We start from the raw sequence: 17,775 nt of genomic DNA on the forward strand, positions 1-17,775 counted from the left end.
CACCTTGGTTATGAAGTCAACAGATCAGGTACAGGATTTCTTGAGAAAAAAAAAATCCAAGAAAAAAAATACCTTTAGTAAACATCACAGACTGAGAAAGCATAATGGCTTAAGCACTGTCCTATGGCACTCACACATGCAAGGAGCCTGACAAGCTCATATGCAGAGCTGCAGAGAGAGCTGGGGGGTCAAGGCTGTTATTCCTCATAAAGGCCTAATAAAGACATGATAGACATGTCACCTGACTTGTGAATACTTGAATTGGAATAATTTATTTAGGGTTAGAAGTATCACAAAATGTAGTGGATATACTAAATACACTACAGTGAGAAGAAACATACAGTGATCTGCAAACTGGACTTTAGGATATGGCAGCTTATGTCACATGTGGCACATGTTTTATTAACAAAAGGTAGGTAAAATGTAATGAGTATCTTATATGAGAACTTACTGGAGGATTTCAATTTGCCTCTCAAGACTATTGCGATCTTCCGTGTATTCTCGGATTATTTCCAGATCCCTGTAAAATTACATTTTATATTTAAATGAGAATTAGTGTTGAGTCCTGTCTTACCTGATTCTACTCTCCCAGGCCTTATTTTACCTTTTCAAAAAATATGTTTCCTTTGTGCTCAGCACTAAAGAGGAGGAGATGGGAAGATCGTAAGAACCAGAGGATATGAAGGAGTACTTAGAAATTCTATCTAAACATGAAGTGACCCTAGCATTTATGACCTCATGGTAACTGTCATTACCTGCACAAGATCTACATAATATTGGGCCCACTGACATTTCATCATGGATGATGGAGGAAGAGGGAAAACATACATCAAGATAAAAGAGAGACAATTTGAAAAGAAAGAGATTCAGTTGAAAGAAGATTAGGGAAGGGAGCCAAAGAGAAGGTAATGATAAGGAGTTATCATCAAAAACATTATGTACATTTATGAAAAATTTCAATACATAAAAAAGTTAGCAATGCTCCCAGTGTATGCACTGAGAAGAAAGAGACATGCAGACACAGACTCTGTATAGCTACTAGTCATAAGACGGCAGTTTTCTATCCAGGGCACCTTGTCTGGGACATGTGCATGGCAAGGCAATTGCTCTCCATCCAACACCTCAGGGCTCTCTACATGGAAGGCCAAGTTGGCACAAGTGTAAAATCATTCTACTCAGCTGTCTGTTAATTTTAAAATGATGATCTTGACCAACCCACGTTGCCATAACTAGTTTCTTGAAAATCGGTGGCTCATTTTAGTCTAGTAATTAAAAATAAAAATTTCATATGTTTATACACTTTTCCTTCATAAAAGTCATGCACTTTATTAAAGGAGTCATCACTGCACCCAGCAGCTGAGGGGTCAAGAGTCTGAAAATCCTCAGTTATAGACTAAGGGTAGCCAACGTGAGAAGACCCATGAAAGGAAAGATCTCACTATCAGCTGACTGCTGCTCTGTGATTGGAAGGACCTGGGATGTCTGCTAACAACCAGATGAAGGACACAATTACTCCCTATCTCCTCATGTAAGGTTATCTCAGGACAGTTTCTGTGGTATGGTTCAGATTTTTCTCATTGTGCTTTGTCTGAAAAGCAGTTGCAATGGGATGGTTAAATTCCATATGAGACTTGGAACTGCCTGCTCCAGGTTTCACTCCAGAAGCTATGCTGAAGGTCATGAGTATTGGATGGAGTTAAAATTAAAAATGCTGCAAATCTACTTTACTTTGTATTAAACTTCAAAGAAAACAGACCCAGGGCTGAGGATGTAGCTCAGTGATACAGCGCTCATTGAACATGCATGAAGTTCAATCCCCAGAACCATAAAAAAAAACCAATATTCTCAAACACCAAAATGACATATCTCAATATTCTCTAAAATAAAATTTTCTTACAACCCTCCCCCCAAAAGGTTATGTGCCCTTGACATTTTTTTTTCTCTCCCAAGCTCTACCCACATCTGATACTACCACTGTGGATGGAGCTCCTCCTCCCACACTGATTAGCTCCTACCCACCCATCCTGCCCTGTCCTGTCCCATGTACCTAGCTTTGTACCTCACTGGGACTGAACCAGGATGCACCAGAATCCTGTCTCCCAGGCGCTCACCTATAATATCCTTTCATTTCTCCCTTCTCTGTTCCCTCTAAATACAACAAATACCCGCTCCATTAACTTTTTCCCTTTCTTGTGACTCCTCCATCCTCTACCCCACCCATACTTGCTCACTCTTCCCTTTTCAGACTAAACTAAAAGGGAATCCACAGAATCTAACCATCTGGGCTTAAAGAAAATTCATGTATCATTCCTTGATTGGCTGCACTAGTAGAGGGTCCCCGGTTTCCTCTTTAAAGCCTATACTCAGAACACATGTCCCTTAATTCCAGAACCACTGTTGAGCAGGTGAATCCATCACTAACTCCCAAACCTCTTAGACTATCCAGTTGCATCTGTAGAAACCTGTCAATTCATTCCCTAGATATAATAAAGCTAAAGTTTCTCAACTATATATAGAAATTTAAGCTTTGCAACCAAAAATTATAAGCATTGAATATGCTTAAACTAGCTTTTAAACTTCTTTTTGATTCCCCATTCAAAGTATCTTTTTGACCCATAATCTGACCCTCTTTTCCTATGGCCTTTCCTCTGCTTTGTTTGTTCCCTCACCTGGGACATCTCTGAGAGCGTCTTTTCCACCTGTGGAACAGAGATTATAAACACCTGACAGTGTTCTGTGAACAAAGTAGTAAACGCTCATCATGTACCAAGGGTGGTGTCTGGCAGATGGCAGTGGTACCATCTTCAGGTGATATTGCTGTCACCCATGCCTCCCGTCCCTCACCAACCCCACCACCACTCTGCACTCGTGTCCTGTGTCCTCTTTAACAAAACCTAGATGGAAGGGAAACTGCTTCTGTTATCACAGGACAATTAACCCAGCCAAGACACTGCTGGCAGCATTATTTCTGACCTCATTCAGCTCATGCCACTTATCTCTGTAATCTTTTATTCTGGCTTTCTCAATTAACCTTGAAGTTCTCAGAGTAAAACCATGTAGTTTCTTTTTATTTATATTCTCTGAACTCATAACTCCTTATCTAGTTCAGAGACTCAGACATAGCATATGTAGTAAGTGTTTCACTGACCTTAATTCTGACTGAAATATTCAAATAAAAAAATCATTCCCTCCAGTACACAGTTACAAGGGTTATATTTATTATTTCTCTGTTAATATCCAGGTATTTCTCTCATGTACAAGTGTACGTCTCTGCTCATATGATATTCTGTTATGAATACCATATGGTAAAACCAGAGCATAAAATAATAAATGATTCTCATTCTTATATTTTAAGCCAGGATGATTATCTGTTAAGCACTGTAACAGACGTCTACTCCTGACATTAGTATCATCTTCCCACTGCCATTGAATTCAACCACTTTTACTCCCTGCAGCCTCCTGGAAGGCCAATAATTAAAACAGTTACCCTGTCTTAAAAAAAAAAAACACAAACAAAAACAAAAAACAAACAAACAAAAAAAAAAACCCCACAAACACAGGTAGGAAATCTGCCACTGCAGATACCACCTTTAGAAAGCAAAGGACATACTGCACAGTTAGTGACTATTTATTATTACATACTCAAACTTATTCCCATGGAAGGTTTCCCTAGGTTAAAAAGCAAAAGACAAGTTTTCATACCGTTCAGAATTCAAAGTCTGGTCAGCGTAATCACTTTTCAAAGCATCTAGTTCACTCTGAAGAAAAGCTATGTTTGTCTGTGCTTCTAAAAGCTCTTTCTTGAGTTTCTGATTTTCCTAGAGAAAAAAAAAAAGAGAGTCATGAAAACATTAGACCCAGAGTTTCTCATTTTTGCAAAAATTGAAGCAGTAACCATACACTAGTCACTCCTATCCTTCCCAGTTTTTCAAGTCAGAAAAACAAGCAATCTGCCAGGCATGAAATACCCATCAGTGCATAGAGACTCATAAATTACAGGGGTAATCAACTATTCTCTGGATATGAGGCCAATATAGTAGGAGGGACTTCATGCCTGGTACTAAGAACCAAATCAAAAGTCTATGGCCTAGGAGGTCAGTGATCACAGATAGAAGCTTCAGTTCTTAGGCTAAATGCACAGAATATATACACCAAAAGGCCTAAATACATGTGTTGCTTAACCCTGCTCTCACTCTTACAGAACCTTCTTTTACAGATGGAACACTAGAAAGACTCAGTACTTGTCAAGGTGACAGGAAGAGAAAGCCAAGTGCCTAATACTGGAAGAGCCATCTTGATCACACCTACTAGGGACCACTACAGGAAACACTGCAAAGAAAGTGGGGGATTGAATATGAGTGCTGCTCTCCTAATAGCCAAAGAACCTTCTCTACAGAGATGGGAGATAATGAAGAGACTCAAAACTCATTAATTTAGAAAATAAGGGGCTGTCATGACTTCAACACTGAAGGAGACTACCACATCCTTCAAGGCTCATGGAATACTACAGAAGAAGTGAAAGGAAGAATGTAAGAAGTCACAAGGTGAAAACACATACTGTAGAGCACTGTCTTCTGAACATAAACTGGAGCATTCATGACTCCACAGTGATTATGGCTCCTCTACTGAGGAAGCCACTCAGGACAGGGGGCAGGGGACAGGGGATAAAAAATAGGAAAATCTCATGGAGCTATGACCAATTCATCGTATATTCCTATATTACCATTCTCAATAAAAACCTAAAAAGGGAATAAAAATAAAATTGGCAGAAAAATGGTTTTATCTGGAAAAAAATCATTTTAAGTGAGGTAACCCAGGATCAGATTAAAAAAAAAAAAAGAACATGTTCTCTCTCCTGTGTAGATCCTAGCTTCAAAGTTTTAAATTTTTATATGAATTAGAATAGGAGTCAATAGAGGCCAAGAAGCTAGAAAGGGGCTATAAATTTTTTAAAAAGTATGAAAATAGCATTATGATCTGATATCATGCAGGGAATTATGTCGATTTTCCTAAATATGTGGAGGCTGTCTTTGTGGCCCAGTATATGGTCTATTTTAGAGAATGTTCCATGGGCTGCTGAGAAGAATGTGTAGTCTGTGGATTTGGGATAGAAAGTTCTGTAGATGTCTGTTAGGTCTAAGTGCTCTATGGTTTTGTTCAGCTCTCTTACTTCCCTGTTGAGCTTCTGTTTGGATGATCTGTCTATTACTGATAATGGTGTGTTAAAGTCCCCAGCTATTTTGGTGCTGGTGGTTATTTCTGTTTTATTGTCAAGTAGGTTTTGTTTTATGAACTGTGGTGCCCCTGTGTTTGGTGCATACAGATTTATGATTGTAATATCCTCTTGATGGATTATTCCCTTTATAAGTAGGAAGTAGCCTTCTTTGTCTGTTTTGACTGTTTTTGGTTTGAAGTCAACCTTATCTGATATTAATATAGCTACACCTGATGTTTCTTATTCCCATTTGCTTGGAATATTGTTTTCCACCCTTTCACCCTGAGGAGGTTTCTGTCTTTAGTGGTAAGGTGGGTTTCTTGAAGGCAGCAGATTGAGGGGTCTAATTTTTTGATCCACCCTGTTAGCTTGTGTCTCTTGATGGGTGAATTAAGGCCATTAATGTTTAGGGTGATGACTGTGAGATTTGATTTGATCCCTGTCATGTTGTGGTGGTAGAGGTGTGTTGGCATTTCCATGGAATTTAATTTTTTTTTTTCTATCTTCTCTGGGTTTGGTTGCTGTGATCTGCTTCTTGTAGGCATTTGTGTTTGGTTATTTGTTTCTTCTCTGTGGAGAATTTCCTGGAGTACTTTCTGTAGGTTTGGTTTTGTGTTCATATAATTGTTAAGCTCAGTTTTGTCATGGAAAGTTTTCCTTTCATCATCTATTATAAGGGAGACTTTTGCCGGGTAGAGTAATTTAGGTTGGAAGCCATAGTTTCTTAGAGTTTGGAGAGTTTCATTCCAGGCCCTTCTAGATTTCAGGGTTTCCATTGAGAAGTCTGAAGTAATTCTGATGGGGTTTCTTTTGAAAGTGGTGTGCTGATTTTCCCTAGCTGCTTTTAGGATTTTTTCCTTGGTGTCAATGTTTAGAGTCTTAATGATAATATGTCTTGGGGAGTTTCTCCTTTGGTCTAGTTGGTTAGGAGTTCTGTTTGCTTCTTGAATCTTGATGGGCCTTTCTTTTAAGAGACAGGGGAAGTTTTCTTCAATTATTGTGTTAAATAGGTTCTCCATGCCTTTGGTCTGAAATTCTTCTCCTTCTGGTATTCCAATGATTCTGATATTAGGACGTTTAAGTGTATCCCATAATTCTCTCATGTTCTGTTCACAGGAACTTTTGAACTTACTGAAATTTTTGGACTCTCGAACTGTTTCTTCCATCCTGTCTTCCAGATCAGAATTTCTATCTTCCACTTCGCTGACTCTATTCTTGAGAGCCTCTAGTGAGTTTTGGACTTGTTCAATTAAGTTTGCATTTTCTACTACTTTCCTATGTATCACTTCTATCACTCTGTCCAGCTCCCTTTTTGCCTCATTTTCTGATTTTCTTGATGATTCTTGGAAATCATCCTTGCATTTCTTTATGTTTTCATTTAGTGTGGCCAGCTGATTTTTTTTTTTTAGTTTTTCTAATCTTATTATATTTATTTATTTATTTATTTATTTATTTTTATTTGAGAGCTACAGACACAGAGAGAAAGACAGATAGAGGTTGAGAGAGAGAATGGGCGCGCCAGGGCTTCCAGCCTCTGCAAACGAACTCCAGACGCATGCGCCCCCTTGTGCATCTGGCTAACGTGGGACCTGGGGAACCGAGCCTTGAACCGGGGTCCTTAGGCTTCACAGGCAAGCGCTTAACCACTAAGCCATCTCTCCAGCCCTTATTTTATTTTTGATATATGGTTTACTCTATCCCAGGCTGACCTGGAATTAACTCTGGATTACAGGGTGAGTAGCCAGCTGATTTTTAAGGTCCTCTTTTTTTTCACTCTCCCTCAACTCTCTTAGCTCTCTTTGAATTCCTTCCAGTGTTTTATCATATTGCTCTAGCTTAGTGATGGTAGCATCCACACGATTATCTATCCTTTGTAGCTTTCCTGCCAGTTCTAGCAGTAGTTTGGTCAGGGTTGCATTGTTCATTGCTTCCACTTGATGTTCTGATCCTAAACACTCTTCTATGTTTTGGTTAGTTGTGATCCTTGTTGGACTGGGTGATCTGTCTGGATTTTCTTGCATTTTATTTTTCACGTTATTTCTTTTGTGCTGTGGTCTACCCATGTCAGTGTATGGGCAGGTAGGTGGGTAGATCCACATTAAAACATCTTTATTAGCATATTCAAAATGCAATTTAGAAAATGAAGAGAATTTGAGCAGAAGTACCCTGCATGGGGGATAATGCTGTTCTCAGATACCATGTTATTATGGGAATACCTTAGTGCCAGCAGTGAGATACCTTCCAATAAAGTATTGGTCAGCAAGTGACCTGAGACTCCCAAAACATTACTTGCTATTGCCACTACTCTTGGTTGCCCACCATAACTAGATGGTAAGATCCTGTTGCTGAAGACACTAAATGCTTTGATTACAGGACAATGAGAAATTAAGTGGGAACTTAGCTGGAAGATTCCTCCCATATGACTAGCTGTTATAGTGCTAGAAATACAATGCAAGTTGTGTGGGATTAACCATCGAAGGTAATCTTGTTTATTACTTTAAATAAATATTTTTAAAAAGCCACCATTCATAGTAGTTGACCTATCATTAAAGGAAAACCCCCTCATGTATAATACTTATTCAAAGGTGTTTTAAAGACTTTATAGCATCAATTTATTTTTAAGCTTCTATTAGTGGAATATAGGAACACCACCACAAATATCATTTAACAAGAAGTATGTTTCTGACAGTGAAAAGGAGGTAATTCTTACCAGTGATAAATCATAAATTTGTTTTTTCAATGCTGCTACATCTTCCTTTTGACTTATATGTCTTGATTGTTCTTCAAGCTACAAGAGCAAATAAAAATGGTACATTTTCTAATAAACTGAATTGCTTTTGTGAAGTTATGGATATGCAAATTCTACAAGTTTTCAATTTTCAACATTATGGCTTGGAGTCCTACACCATCTAGAAGTTGTGTACTTACCTTTTTTAACTTCTTAATGGTCACCTGCAGGTCTCCTACTTCTGTTTCATACTGTCGCCGGAGGTCACTGAGTGCTTCTTCAGCTTTCCGTTTTTCCTACAGGAAAAATGCACACAAGTATTGATTTAAACAGGTTCTGCTTCCTAAATTTTTAAGTATTACCCCATAGTTGAGAAGCAATCTGCATTATACTAAGTTGACATCAACTCTCCTAAATGGAGAGGGTAAGGATGGATGGCAGAGGAGAACCAGATTTGGTGTGCAGCAGTATTGGAAGTGAAACCTATGAACTTGGAACAGCTGCAGAATCACAGAGGCCACATCGACACATCACCCTGAAATGACATCTCTAGCACTCTGACACTGGGAGATAATACCAATTAACTAGTTAATTATGATTAATCAGAAGATATGACACAGTTAGGGAATCCAGTGTCTGCCTAAATGCTATTAGGTCTAAAGACTTGGGAAGGCACATTTCTTATACGTTTTATCCCATAACTTGTATATTGCTTTTTTTTTTTTTTTTTTTTTTTTTTTGGTTTTCAAGGTAGAGTCTTACTCTAGCCCAGGCTGACCTGGAATTCACTATGGAGTCTCAGGGTGGCCTTGAACTCATGGCGATCCTCCTACCTCTGCCTCCCGAGGGCTGGGATTAAAGGCGTGCGCCACCACGCCCGGCCTACTTGTATATTGCTTTAATTCAAACCTTAACACTGTAAATTCCAGAAACTGCAATTTTCTATGCTAACTACATAGACTTGAAGATTTAGATGTTGCTTAGCAAGGACAGGGTCTCACAAATGTGTTATTAGGTGATAAGGGCACTGAATGACCATGATAAAGAACATTTTGCACCCTGTACCATGGCCACAACATCAATGGTATCCTTGTCATACTTGTAGCTGAAGGTATCAATACACAGCATATGATTGATTTCTCAAGTTCAGATGTGTTCCTTTAGTTTCTTAGGGCAGAAAATGACAGGCCCTCAGGAGGCCCAAGACTACCATTCAGAGCTCCCATGGGTTAAACTATATAGTTTTAAACTTCATAGTTCTCTTAAATTATATCACTATCCTGGATTCAGCCCTATAAACAATCAGTAACAATCAGCCTACCATCTACCATGAATGATTCTAGGCAGCAGAAGTAAGGAGACAGAGAATACAAGCTGATGCATTCTGGGTGGGGAGAGCTGATGAGAAAGGAGAATTTCCAAGAAATGACACTAAAGAATCAAAATCTAGGGAGAAGTGATCAGAAGCCAGGTAGGGCCTCTGCAGAAGTTATGCTTATACATCTGAATTCTGCCAGGGCTCAAAGGTTTTACTAACCACTTATTGGCTGTTAAGTTTTAGCAAGTTGCTTATGTCTCTATTTTATTTTCTTTATTTTCCCTTCTCCTGTCTCATCTCTCATTTCCTTTCTGATGTAACTGAATGTGAAATGCCTCCAAAGCCTCACTTTGAACACTTGGATCTCAGCTGGTAGCACTATTTGGGAAGGTCATGGAATCCTTATGAGTTGGAACTTTGCTAGAAAAAGTGGGTCCTAAGGGTAAGTGTGAGATATGATAGGCCAGGCCTGCTTCCTGTTCATCCTCTTCTTGTTGTATGCTGATGTGATCAGTTATCTCTCTAGTCCTGCTGTGCTTTCCCTGCCAAGATGGAATCTACCCTTTGGAAATATAAGCTAAATAAACTCTTTACTCTCATAAGAAGTTCTAGTCAAGTACTTGGTTCACAGCAATGGGAAAATAACTGATATCCCCCCCTTTTTTTCTTTTTGCTTTTCTCTTTGAGATAACATCTTGTTATATTTCCCAAAGAAGTTTTGAATTCATGATCTTCCTGCCTCAGCTTCCCAAATATTATAATTATAGGGATGCATCACCATGCCTGGCTGTCTCCATTTTCTGATTGGATGATTGTGAGAATTAAGTAAGCAACATAAAGTAAATAATTTCGATAAAATTAAATACCTCATTAAATAAACATGAATACTAAATACCCCATGAACATTAAATAATTCATACAAATTATATAATCAATATGAAATTCCTGGCGTAAGAGCAGCATTTCGTTAAAGGTTGCCTTCTCTTAAGCAGCTGTCCTGTCTTCCTCCAGCTTTACAGATGAAGCAGTAAGAACTGCCCATGTCACATTTGTACAAAGACACTCATGCCTCACAGTGAGGTACTGATTCCTACAACCTTGGTGGTATCACAGTCAACTGGATCCAGGGCCACAAACTCAAACAGAACAATTTATCAGGCTTAAAAATATTTTATTCAGCTGGGCATGGTGGTGCACACCTTTAATCCCAGCACTTGGGAGGCAGAGGTAGGAGTATCACCATGAGTTCAAGGATACCCTGAGATTACACAGTGAATACCAGGTCAGCCTGGGCTAGAATAAAACCCGACCTCAGGAGAAAAGAAATTACTCAAAATGCAATAAATGAACTTATAACTAATTTATGTCATTGCTAATCTGCATCATATAGATGCTGCAAGATCAGATAGGAGATTATAGTAAATACAGGTGAGAAATGACAGTAGTTCAAATCAACCCTACACAAACATAAATGGAGGAAATAGATCCCAATGTACCCTTTGAGACTAGTGTTAGCTAATACCCAAATTATAGAAAAACATAAAAGAACCGTAGAGAAATAAAAGGCCAAAAATAAAAAGCAAATCACCCACTCTTATTTTTAGACTCTAACTGCTTAGAATCTGACCCAATAACTTGCCATACCTTGTCACTATTAGTGCCTAATGTTTCCTCATGCCTCAAGCCAAGGAGCCAGTATGAGGAAGGACACATATTGCTATAGCATTTACCATCTCATAAGAAAGCAAGCTGCCCACTTCCTTCCTACTCCAAACAGACCCTACACAAATGGCCCTTGAGACAAGTCCAGGTGTCTTCTCTTGGCTGGTGTGAAAGGATCCCATTTCCCCTCAGAGATGTGATTTACATACTCATTCATTCTCTCTCTGAGTTTACCTGCTATGTTCAAGCCTATAGTGTAATTCTTTATTAAAACTTTATCAGTTAGGGTCTAGTAAATACCACATACCTTGTGCTTCTCCTTCTCATCATAACAAAAACTACAGAATAATAACTCCCATGACTTGTAAATATATACCCACAGATAAAAATTCAATCAATAAAATTCACCAAGATGAACTCAACAATATATATAATAATATACCAAATCAAGTAAGGAAAGAAGCATCAGCTAGGTCAGAAGGGAAGTAAAGTTGTCTTTATTCATTCATTACATTACCATCAGCCTAGAAAATCAGATGGAATATATCTAAAGTTACTGAGTATAAACAATGCCTCTGAATATAACACCACTAGTAAAAGAAACAAATTTATTCCTATAGATTCACTAAGATCAAAAATCAAAACTTTTAAACATTTTCAGGAATACCAAAATATAATCCACTTAGGAAAAATCTGATAAAAAGCTAGAAACTCTTTAGATCTTATAGACAAATAGCCTTTTCCACAAATGGTACTAGAATATCTAGACACAGACACACATAGATGAGAGACAGAGAGAAAATAATGATCCACACTTTGCATCATACATAAAATGGGTCAAGAGTATAAACTCAAAAACATCAAAACTTATCAAAGGGAAGTACTGAAAATCTCCCTGACTTGGTCAAATATTTTAAAATACGACAGGAATGGTGGTGCAAGCCTTTAATCCTAGCACTGAGGAGGCAGAGGTGGGAGAAATGCTATGAGTTCAAGGCCACCCTAAGACTTCATAGTGAATTCCAGGTCAGCCTGAGCTAGAGCAAGACCCTTCTTCGAAAAATATATATACATACATACATACATACATACATACATACATACATACATACATATATATATATATATATAGATATGTATATATATGTGTACATATATAGTTTTTCAAACAATAGGAGGCTGGAGGATGGCTTAGCAGTTAAGTAACTTGCCTGGGAAGCCTAAGGACCCAGGTTCAATTCCCCAGTACCCACATGCCAGATGCACAAGATGGCACATGCATGTGTGTCCATTCTTTCTCTATCTGCCACTTTCTCTCTAGTCCCATCAAGTTCACAATAAAACTCATCTGTCAAAGACTTCATCAAATTATTTTGTTTTCGATTCTTCAAAAGTTTGTTAGGATTATGTCCAGTTACCATCTGAGTGAAAAGATTTTACCAATCAGGAATCTGTTAAAGGACTTACATTCATAGTATATAAAGAAATCTCAAAACCCAGTACTAAGAAAATAACCTAATTTTTAAATAGGGCTAGAGGGATGGCTTAGAGGTTAAGGCATTTGCCTGAAAAGCTAAAGGACCTAAGTTTGATTCTCCAGGACCCACGTTAGCCATATGTACAAGGGGGTGCATGTGTCTGGAGTTCGTTTACAGTGGCTGAGGCCCTCATGCACCCATTCATTCTTTCTCTCTCGATCTCTCTCTCTCTTTCTGTCTCACTCTCTCTCCCTCCCTCCCTCCCTCCCTCTCTCTTTCTCTGTCAAATGTATAAATAAATTATTTTTAAATAACCTGATTTTTAAATGAACAAAAGATTTTAATGAAGAGAATGCAAATAGACATATGTATGCATATAAGACAAATAGGCCCATGTAAAGCACCTCAACATGAGCAGTCACTAGAGAACTGCAACTGAAGCCATACCAGGTTCTTACACATGGCTACTGCAATGTCCAAGGAAATCTTTACACTGCACATCCACTCGGGGAAATCAGTTTGGCAGTGTCATACAAAAATAAACACCAACGCACAGAGGATCAGGTTACTATACTTGAAAAATTCACTGATGAGAACTCAAAGTATATGTTGACATATATTGTCATATGTGAATGTTACTAGCATCTTAACATAGCATCTGAAAACTGGAAAGAACTCAAATGTCCTCAACATATGCATAGATAAACACTGTGACAGATGTATAGAAGGCAGTACCATTTCACTATTAAAATTGTGCTGGTTTGAATTAGGTGGCCCTTGTATTCTGAATGCTAGATCCCCAGCCGATAGCAATGTGGGAAATGGAGCCTTGCAGAAGGTGGTGTGTTGTGGGGACAGGCTTAAGTCATTATACCAGCTTCTACTTGCCAGCATGGGAGCTCACTCTCTTGCTGCTGTTTTCCATGTGCTATGGCAAGGAGGTGATATCCAGCCTCTGCTCATGCCACCCTTTCTCTGTCACCATGGAGCTTCCCCTCAAGACTGTAAACCAAAATAAACTGGTTTACTTGCTTTGGGTCAGGTGTTCATCCCACTTTCACAATAGTAACTGCAACAAAAGTAAATGGATACTGATACATGACTATGTCACAAAGCAGAATATTCCAGAAAATAAATAATACACACTAAAAGATTCCTTTTACAGTCAATTATAAAAACTTCAAACAAACCTATAGCGACAAAAACCTGAACAGTGGTTGCCTGAAAAGTAGAGACAAAGAAAGCAAGAAAAAAGATACAAAAAAGAGGAAATGAGAAAATAAATTATGATCTTGTTTGCAAAGATGTTTTCACGGTATGTCAAATGATCCAACACATTCTATAATTTACTCATGTGTAGTTTATTTCATGCTCACTACATATCAATAAAGGTACTACAGTAAAAAAAAAAACAAAAAAAAAAAACACTGGTCTGGAGAGATGGCTTAGAGGTTAAGGTGGTTGCCTGCAAAGCCAAAGAACCCAGGTTTGATTCCCCAGTACTCACACAAAGTTAGATACACAAGGTGGTGCACATATCTGGAGTTAGTTTGCAGTGGCTAGAGTCCCTAGGGTTCCCATTCTCTTTCTACTTGCCTCTTTCTCTCTATGTCGCTCAAATAAATAAATAAGTGAAATATTAAAAGAAAACACTGGGGGCTGGAGAGATGGCTTAGCAGTCAAGCGCTTGCCTGTGAAGCCTAAGAACCCCAGTTCGAGACATGGTTCCCCAAGACACACATAAGCCAGATGCACAATGGGTGCATGCATCTGGAGTTCATGTGCAGTGGCTGGAGGCCCTGGCATGCCCATTCTCTCTCTCTCTCTCTCTCTCTCTCTCTCTCTCTCTCTCTCTCTCTCTCTCTCTCCCTCCCTCCCTCCCTCCCTCCCTCCCTCCCTCCCTCTTTCTCTCTTCATTGCTCTTTAATAAAATAAAACTATACAAAAAAATTAAAAAGAGTTTATTAAAAAAATAAAACACTGAAGCAATGCAATATACAATCTATGTAGGAAACCATGGCTAGATAACTAGGGGAGGGAATCAGGGCAAGGTGGAGACTTTCTCTTTTTTCAGGATTTAGGAAAGTAGAAGGGAGTAGGGTAACAACACCAAGTCAAAGAAAATAGTTGGAATAAAAGCAGACAGATGAGCAGTGATGCCACTGAGCCAGCCAGTGGAGCTAAGACTCTGGGGAACAGAGGGATAACATGGTGAATGGAGGAAGTCAGAGAAAACCTTCAATGAGCCAGCATATATCATTCCAAAGATATGATGATTAGAAGGGTGCAAGGAAGGACGGATAAGCAGGTTTCCTGCTGGCAGTGAGGTCCTGGACTGGCATGCTGAGGCCATATTTTAAGCAAATTTTATGCATGCATATGAAGTTAACTGGCCAAATATCCAAAATTGGAGAAATTCTCTAAGAAGCTGTGGAGGCTATAGGTTTTTCATTTCCATACTGAAGCTAAATGCCAAGAAGATGTTGTCATTAATAAAACATGAACTTCGGGCTGGAGAGATGGCTTAGCGGTTAAGCGCTTGCCTGTGAAGCCTAAGGACCCCGGTTTGAGGCTCGGTTCCCCAGGTCCCACGTTAGCCTGATGCACAAGGGGGCGCACGCATCTGGAGTTCGTTTGCAGAGGCTGGAAGCCCTGGCGCACCCATTCTCGCTCTCTCCCTCTATCTGTCTTTCTCTCTGTGTCTGTCACTCTCAAATAAATAAATAAAAAAATTAAAAAAAAAATTTAAAACATGAACTTGTTAGCGTGAGTGATGGTAGGTAACATCTTCATTATGAACACCTAACTTGGAAGGCAGTGGAAGAAACAATGAGATGTGATGATATACAGTTATCACATGGACCTGAGAAGTGATTTATGAATGAGTGGATACCCAGATTAAATAAAATGAAGATTTTTGTAAGGTTAAAAGTGATTTATTATTTCTAAACACAATGGGACCATGCTAGCAAGATAAGACAAATTATAATCACTACTGCTAAGCCATTAACCCTGACCCATGTATCCTTAGGAATATGAACTCTAAAGATTTTTCAATTTGTTAGTATGAGAGAGGAACCAGGCATGGTGGCATACAACTTTAATCCCAGCACTTGGTAGGCAGAGGTAGGAGGACTGCTATGAGTTCAAGGCCAACCTGAGACTACATTATATTCAAGACCAACCTGAGACTCATAATGAGAAAGAAACAAAGTGACTCAATATTGTATGTGTGATAGTAAAGACATTTAAGGAAAAGAATCTAAAAGGAGGCAATAAGGAACTGAGTCATGGAGTACTTACAACACTTTTAGGCACAATGCTGGGAACTTCATATAGATCAACATGTTAAATCCTCACTAAGGCTGGTAGGTGATTGTGAAAATTTGAATAGATGTCACCCAATTGATTCAGGAGCTTGTTAAAATTTGTAATTTAGATCTCTAGCTGCCTGGCTGAAGAAGGTGTCACTGTGGACAGATCTTAGGGTCCAGCCCTAAGGTGTGGGGGCAGACTTTGAATGTCTAGCTAAAGATACACAAAGTGCCAGAGTTCTGCCTGAGTTCCAGAACTGTCCTTGCCTGTGGTGCTGGTGGGGGTTGTCTGCTCTCTCTGTGTGGACCTGTGAAAGGGACCAGCTTCTTCCACCATTATGGAATTTCCCCTCCACCTTTAAGCTTCAATAAATCCCTCCTCCCATAACTCTCTCTGGTTTGGAAGTTTATCCCAGCAACTGAAGCTGTCTACTACAGTGACATTAACTCATCTTAAAAATGGAATGTCAAGGGCTCAGAATGAAGATAATTTTTTTTCCAGCATTATCTGGCCTTGATTAAGGACAGATCCAGGATGCATACTAAGGACTATGGCATACCAACACTCCATGCATTCTTCCTGCCTCTCAGCATCACTGGGACAAACAAACACAAGAAAATGGAATTTTTAATCCCAAGAGTAACTACTTTTGCATTTAGTAAATATTTTTTTTAATTTTTTATTTATTTATTTGAGAGCGACAGACACAGAGAGAAAGACAGATAGAGGGAGTGAGAGAGAATGGGTGCGCCAGGGCTTCCAGCCTCTGCAAACAAACTCCAGACGTGTGCGCCCCCTTGTGCATCTGGCTAACATGGGACCTGAGGAACCGAGCCTTGAACCGGGATCCTTAGGCTTCACAGGCAAGCGCTTAACCGCTAAGCCATCTCTCCAGCCCGTAAATATTTTATAATGAAAAAACTACAGTAATTTTTTAAAGGAAATCACCAAAGGTAGGAAATAACTTTCAACTCAACAAAGAGTTCTTACAATAATATTGCATCATGAAGCACCACATATGTGAGGCAGAATTTTAATTTCATTGTAATATTGATTCAAATTTGGTCAGTAAAACAAGTATGTAGAAATTCAGCCATCTTCTCTACCAAATATAGCTCTGCAAATTCCTGCAATCCTCCATCTCATGACACCTCTTTCAGAGAGGCCTCTGACTTCCAACCTAAGTGTTTTCCACTCCCTGTTTATCACTTATGCTGTTTCTCTGCTGCATGTCACAATCTGAGAACTACATTCCTTATTTATTTATTTGATTAAATATTTAATTCTCCATAACTCATCCTCAAAAATCACCAATGGTAAAATTATTCATTGGTAGTCTCAAGGAGCTCACGTCAGCTGTCCCTAGGCCCTGACACTGAAACATATGACCACAGCCCCAAACACAAAAGGAACTCCATGAAACACTGCTGCACCAACGGCCAATCCTGCAAACTCACATCTCTCCGGGTCTCATTTTCTGCTGCCTGAATCCTCTGATCCATTTCTTCTTCCATCTCACTCAGCTGTATGGCTGCCTTGTCCTGGGCTCTGAAATTCAAAAGGAGACACAATTTTTATGATAAACCTGGACTAAAAACATGAAGAAAGAGTGATCTACCTTGAACCGCAGTGTATGTAGATAAGGAGAATCACATGATTCTAAATGATATGCCCCATTTCTTCCATGTAATAAAATAAGAATGGCAATTTGACCCTCTGGGTGTATAATGACATAAAATCTGCATACTAGACAATTAAAATATATTAAATGACACTAAATTGTGACAAACTATAGGTTAAAATAGCAAATCAGTGGGAGACTGTCAACAAATTCTAAAATGTATTGCTGCTACAACTGAATTACAAACCTGGGTTAAGTAGGGAGGGAAAGAGGAAGAAAGGAACAAAGGAAGAAAGGAAGGGCTTTATGGCAAAGAGGTGGTATGATTTAATTTTAAAATACTATTATATAAATCTTACAATATAATATGTTAAAGTTAGAAGGGAAAGAGACATCTCATCAATTATTCCTAATTAGTCCCCTGTGGTTGTAGAATAT

The 17,775-nt window shown here is 38.9% G+C and overlaps 1 protein-coding gene across 1 annotated transcript in view; it reads right to left on the reverse strand.

The window, feature by feature from the left end:
• Positions 1–17,775, reverse strand: part of Rasef (RAS and EF-hand domain containing) — an 87,201-nt gene that overhangs the window by 20,633 nt on the left and 48,793 nt on the right. The window contains exons 3-7 of the mRNA XM_004653073.2: positions 17,174–17,264; positions 8,144–8,239; positions 7,926–8,003; positions 3,703–3,818; positions 452–520 (exon numbers count right to left, since the gene is read on the reverse strand). Of these exons, the coding sequence (XP_004653130.2) occupies positions 452–520; positions 3,703–3,818; positions 7,926–8,003; positions 8,144–8,239; positions 17,174–17,264 (450 nt within the window). The remainder of the gene's footprint in view (positions 1–451; positions 521–3,702; positions 3,819–7,925; positions 8,004–8,143; positions 8,240–17,173; positions 17,265–17,775) is intronic.

This window comes from Jaculus jaculus, chromosome 1 (assembly GCF_020740685.1).
Source record: "Jaculus jaculus isolate mJacJac1 chromosome 1, mJacJac1.mat.Y.cur, whole genome shotgun sequence".
NCBI classification, from domain to species: domain Eukaryota; kingdom Metazoa; phylum Chordata; class Mammalia; order Rodentia; family Dipodidae; genus Jaculus; species Jaculus jaculus.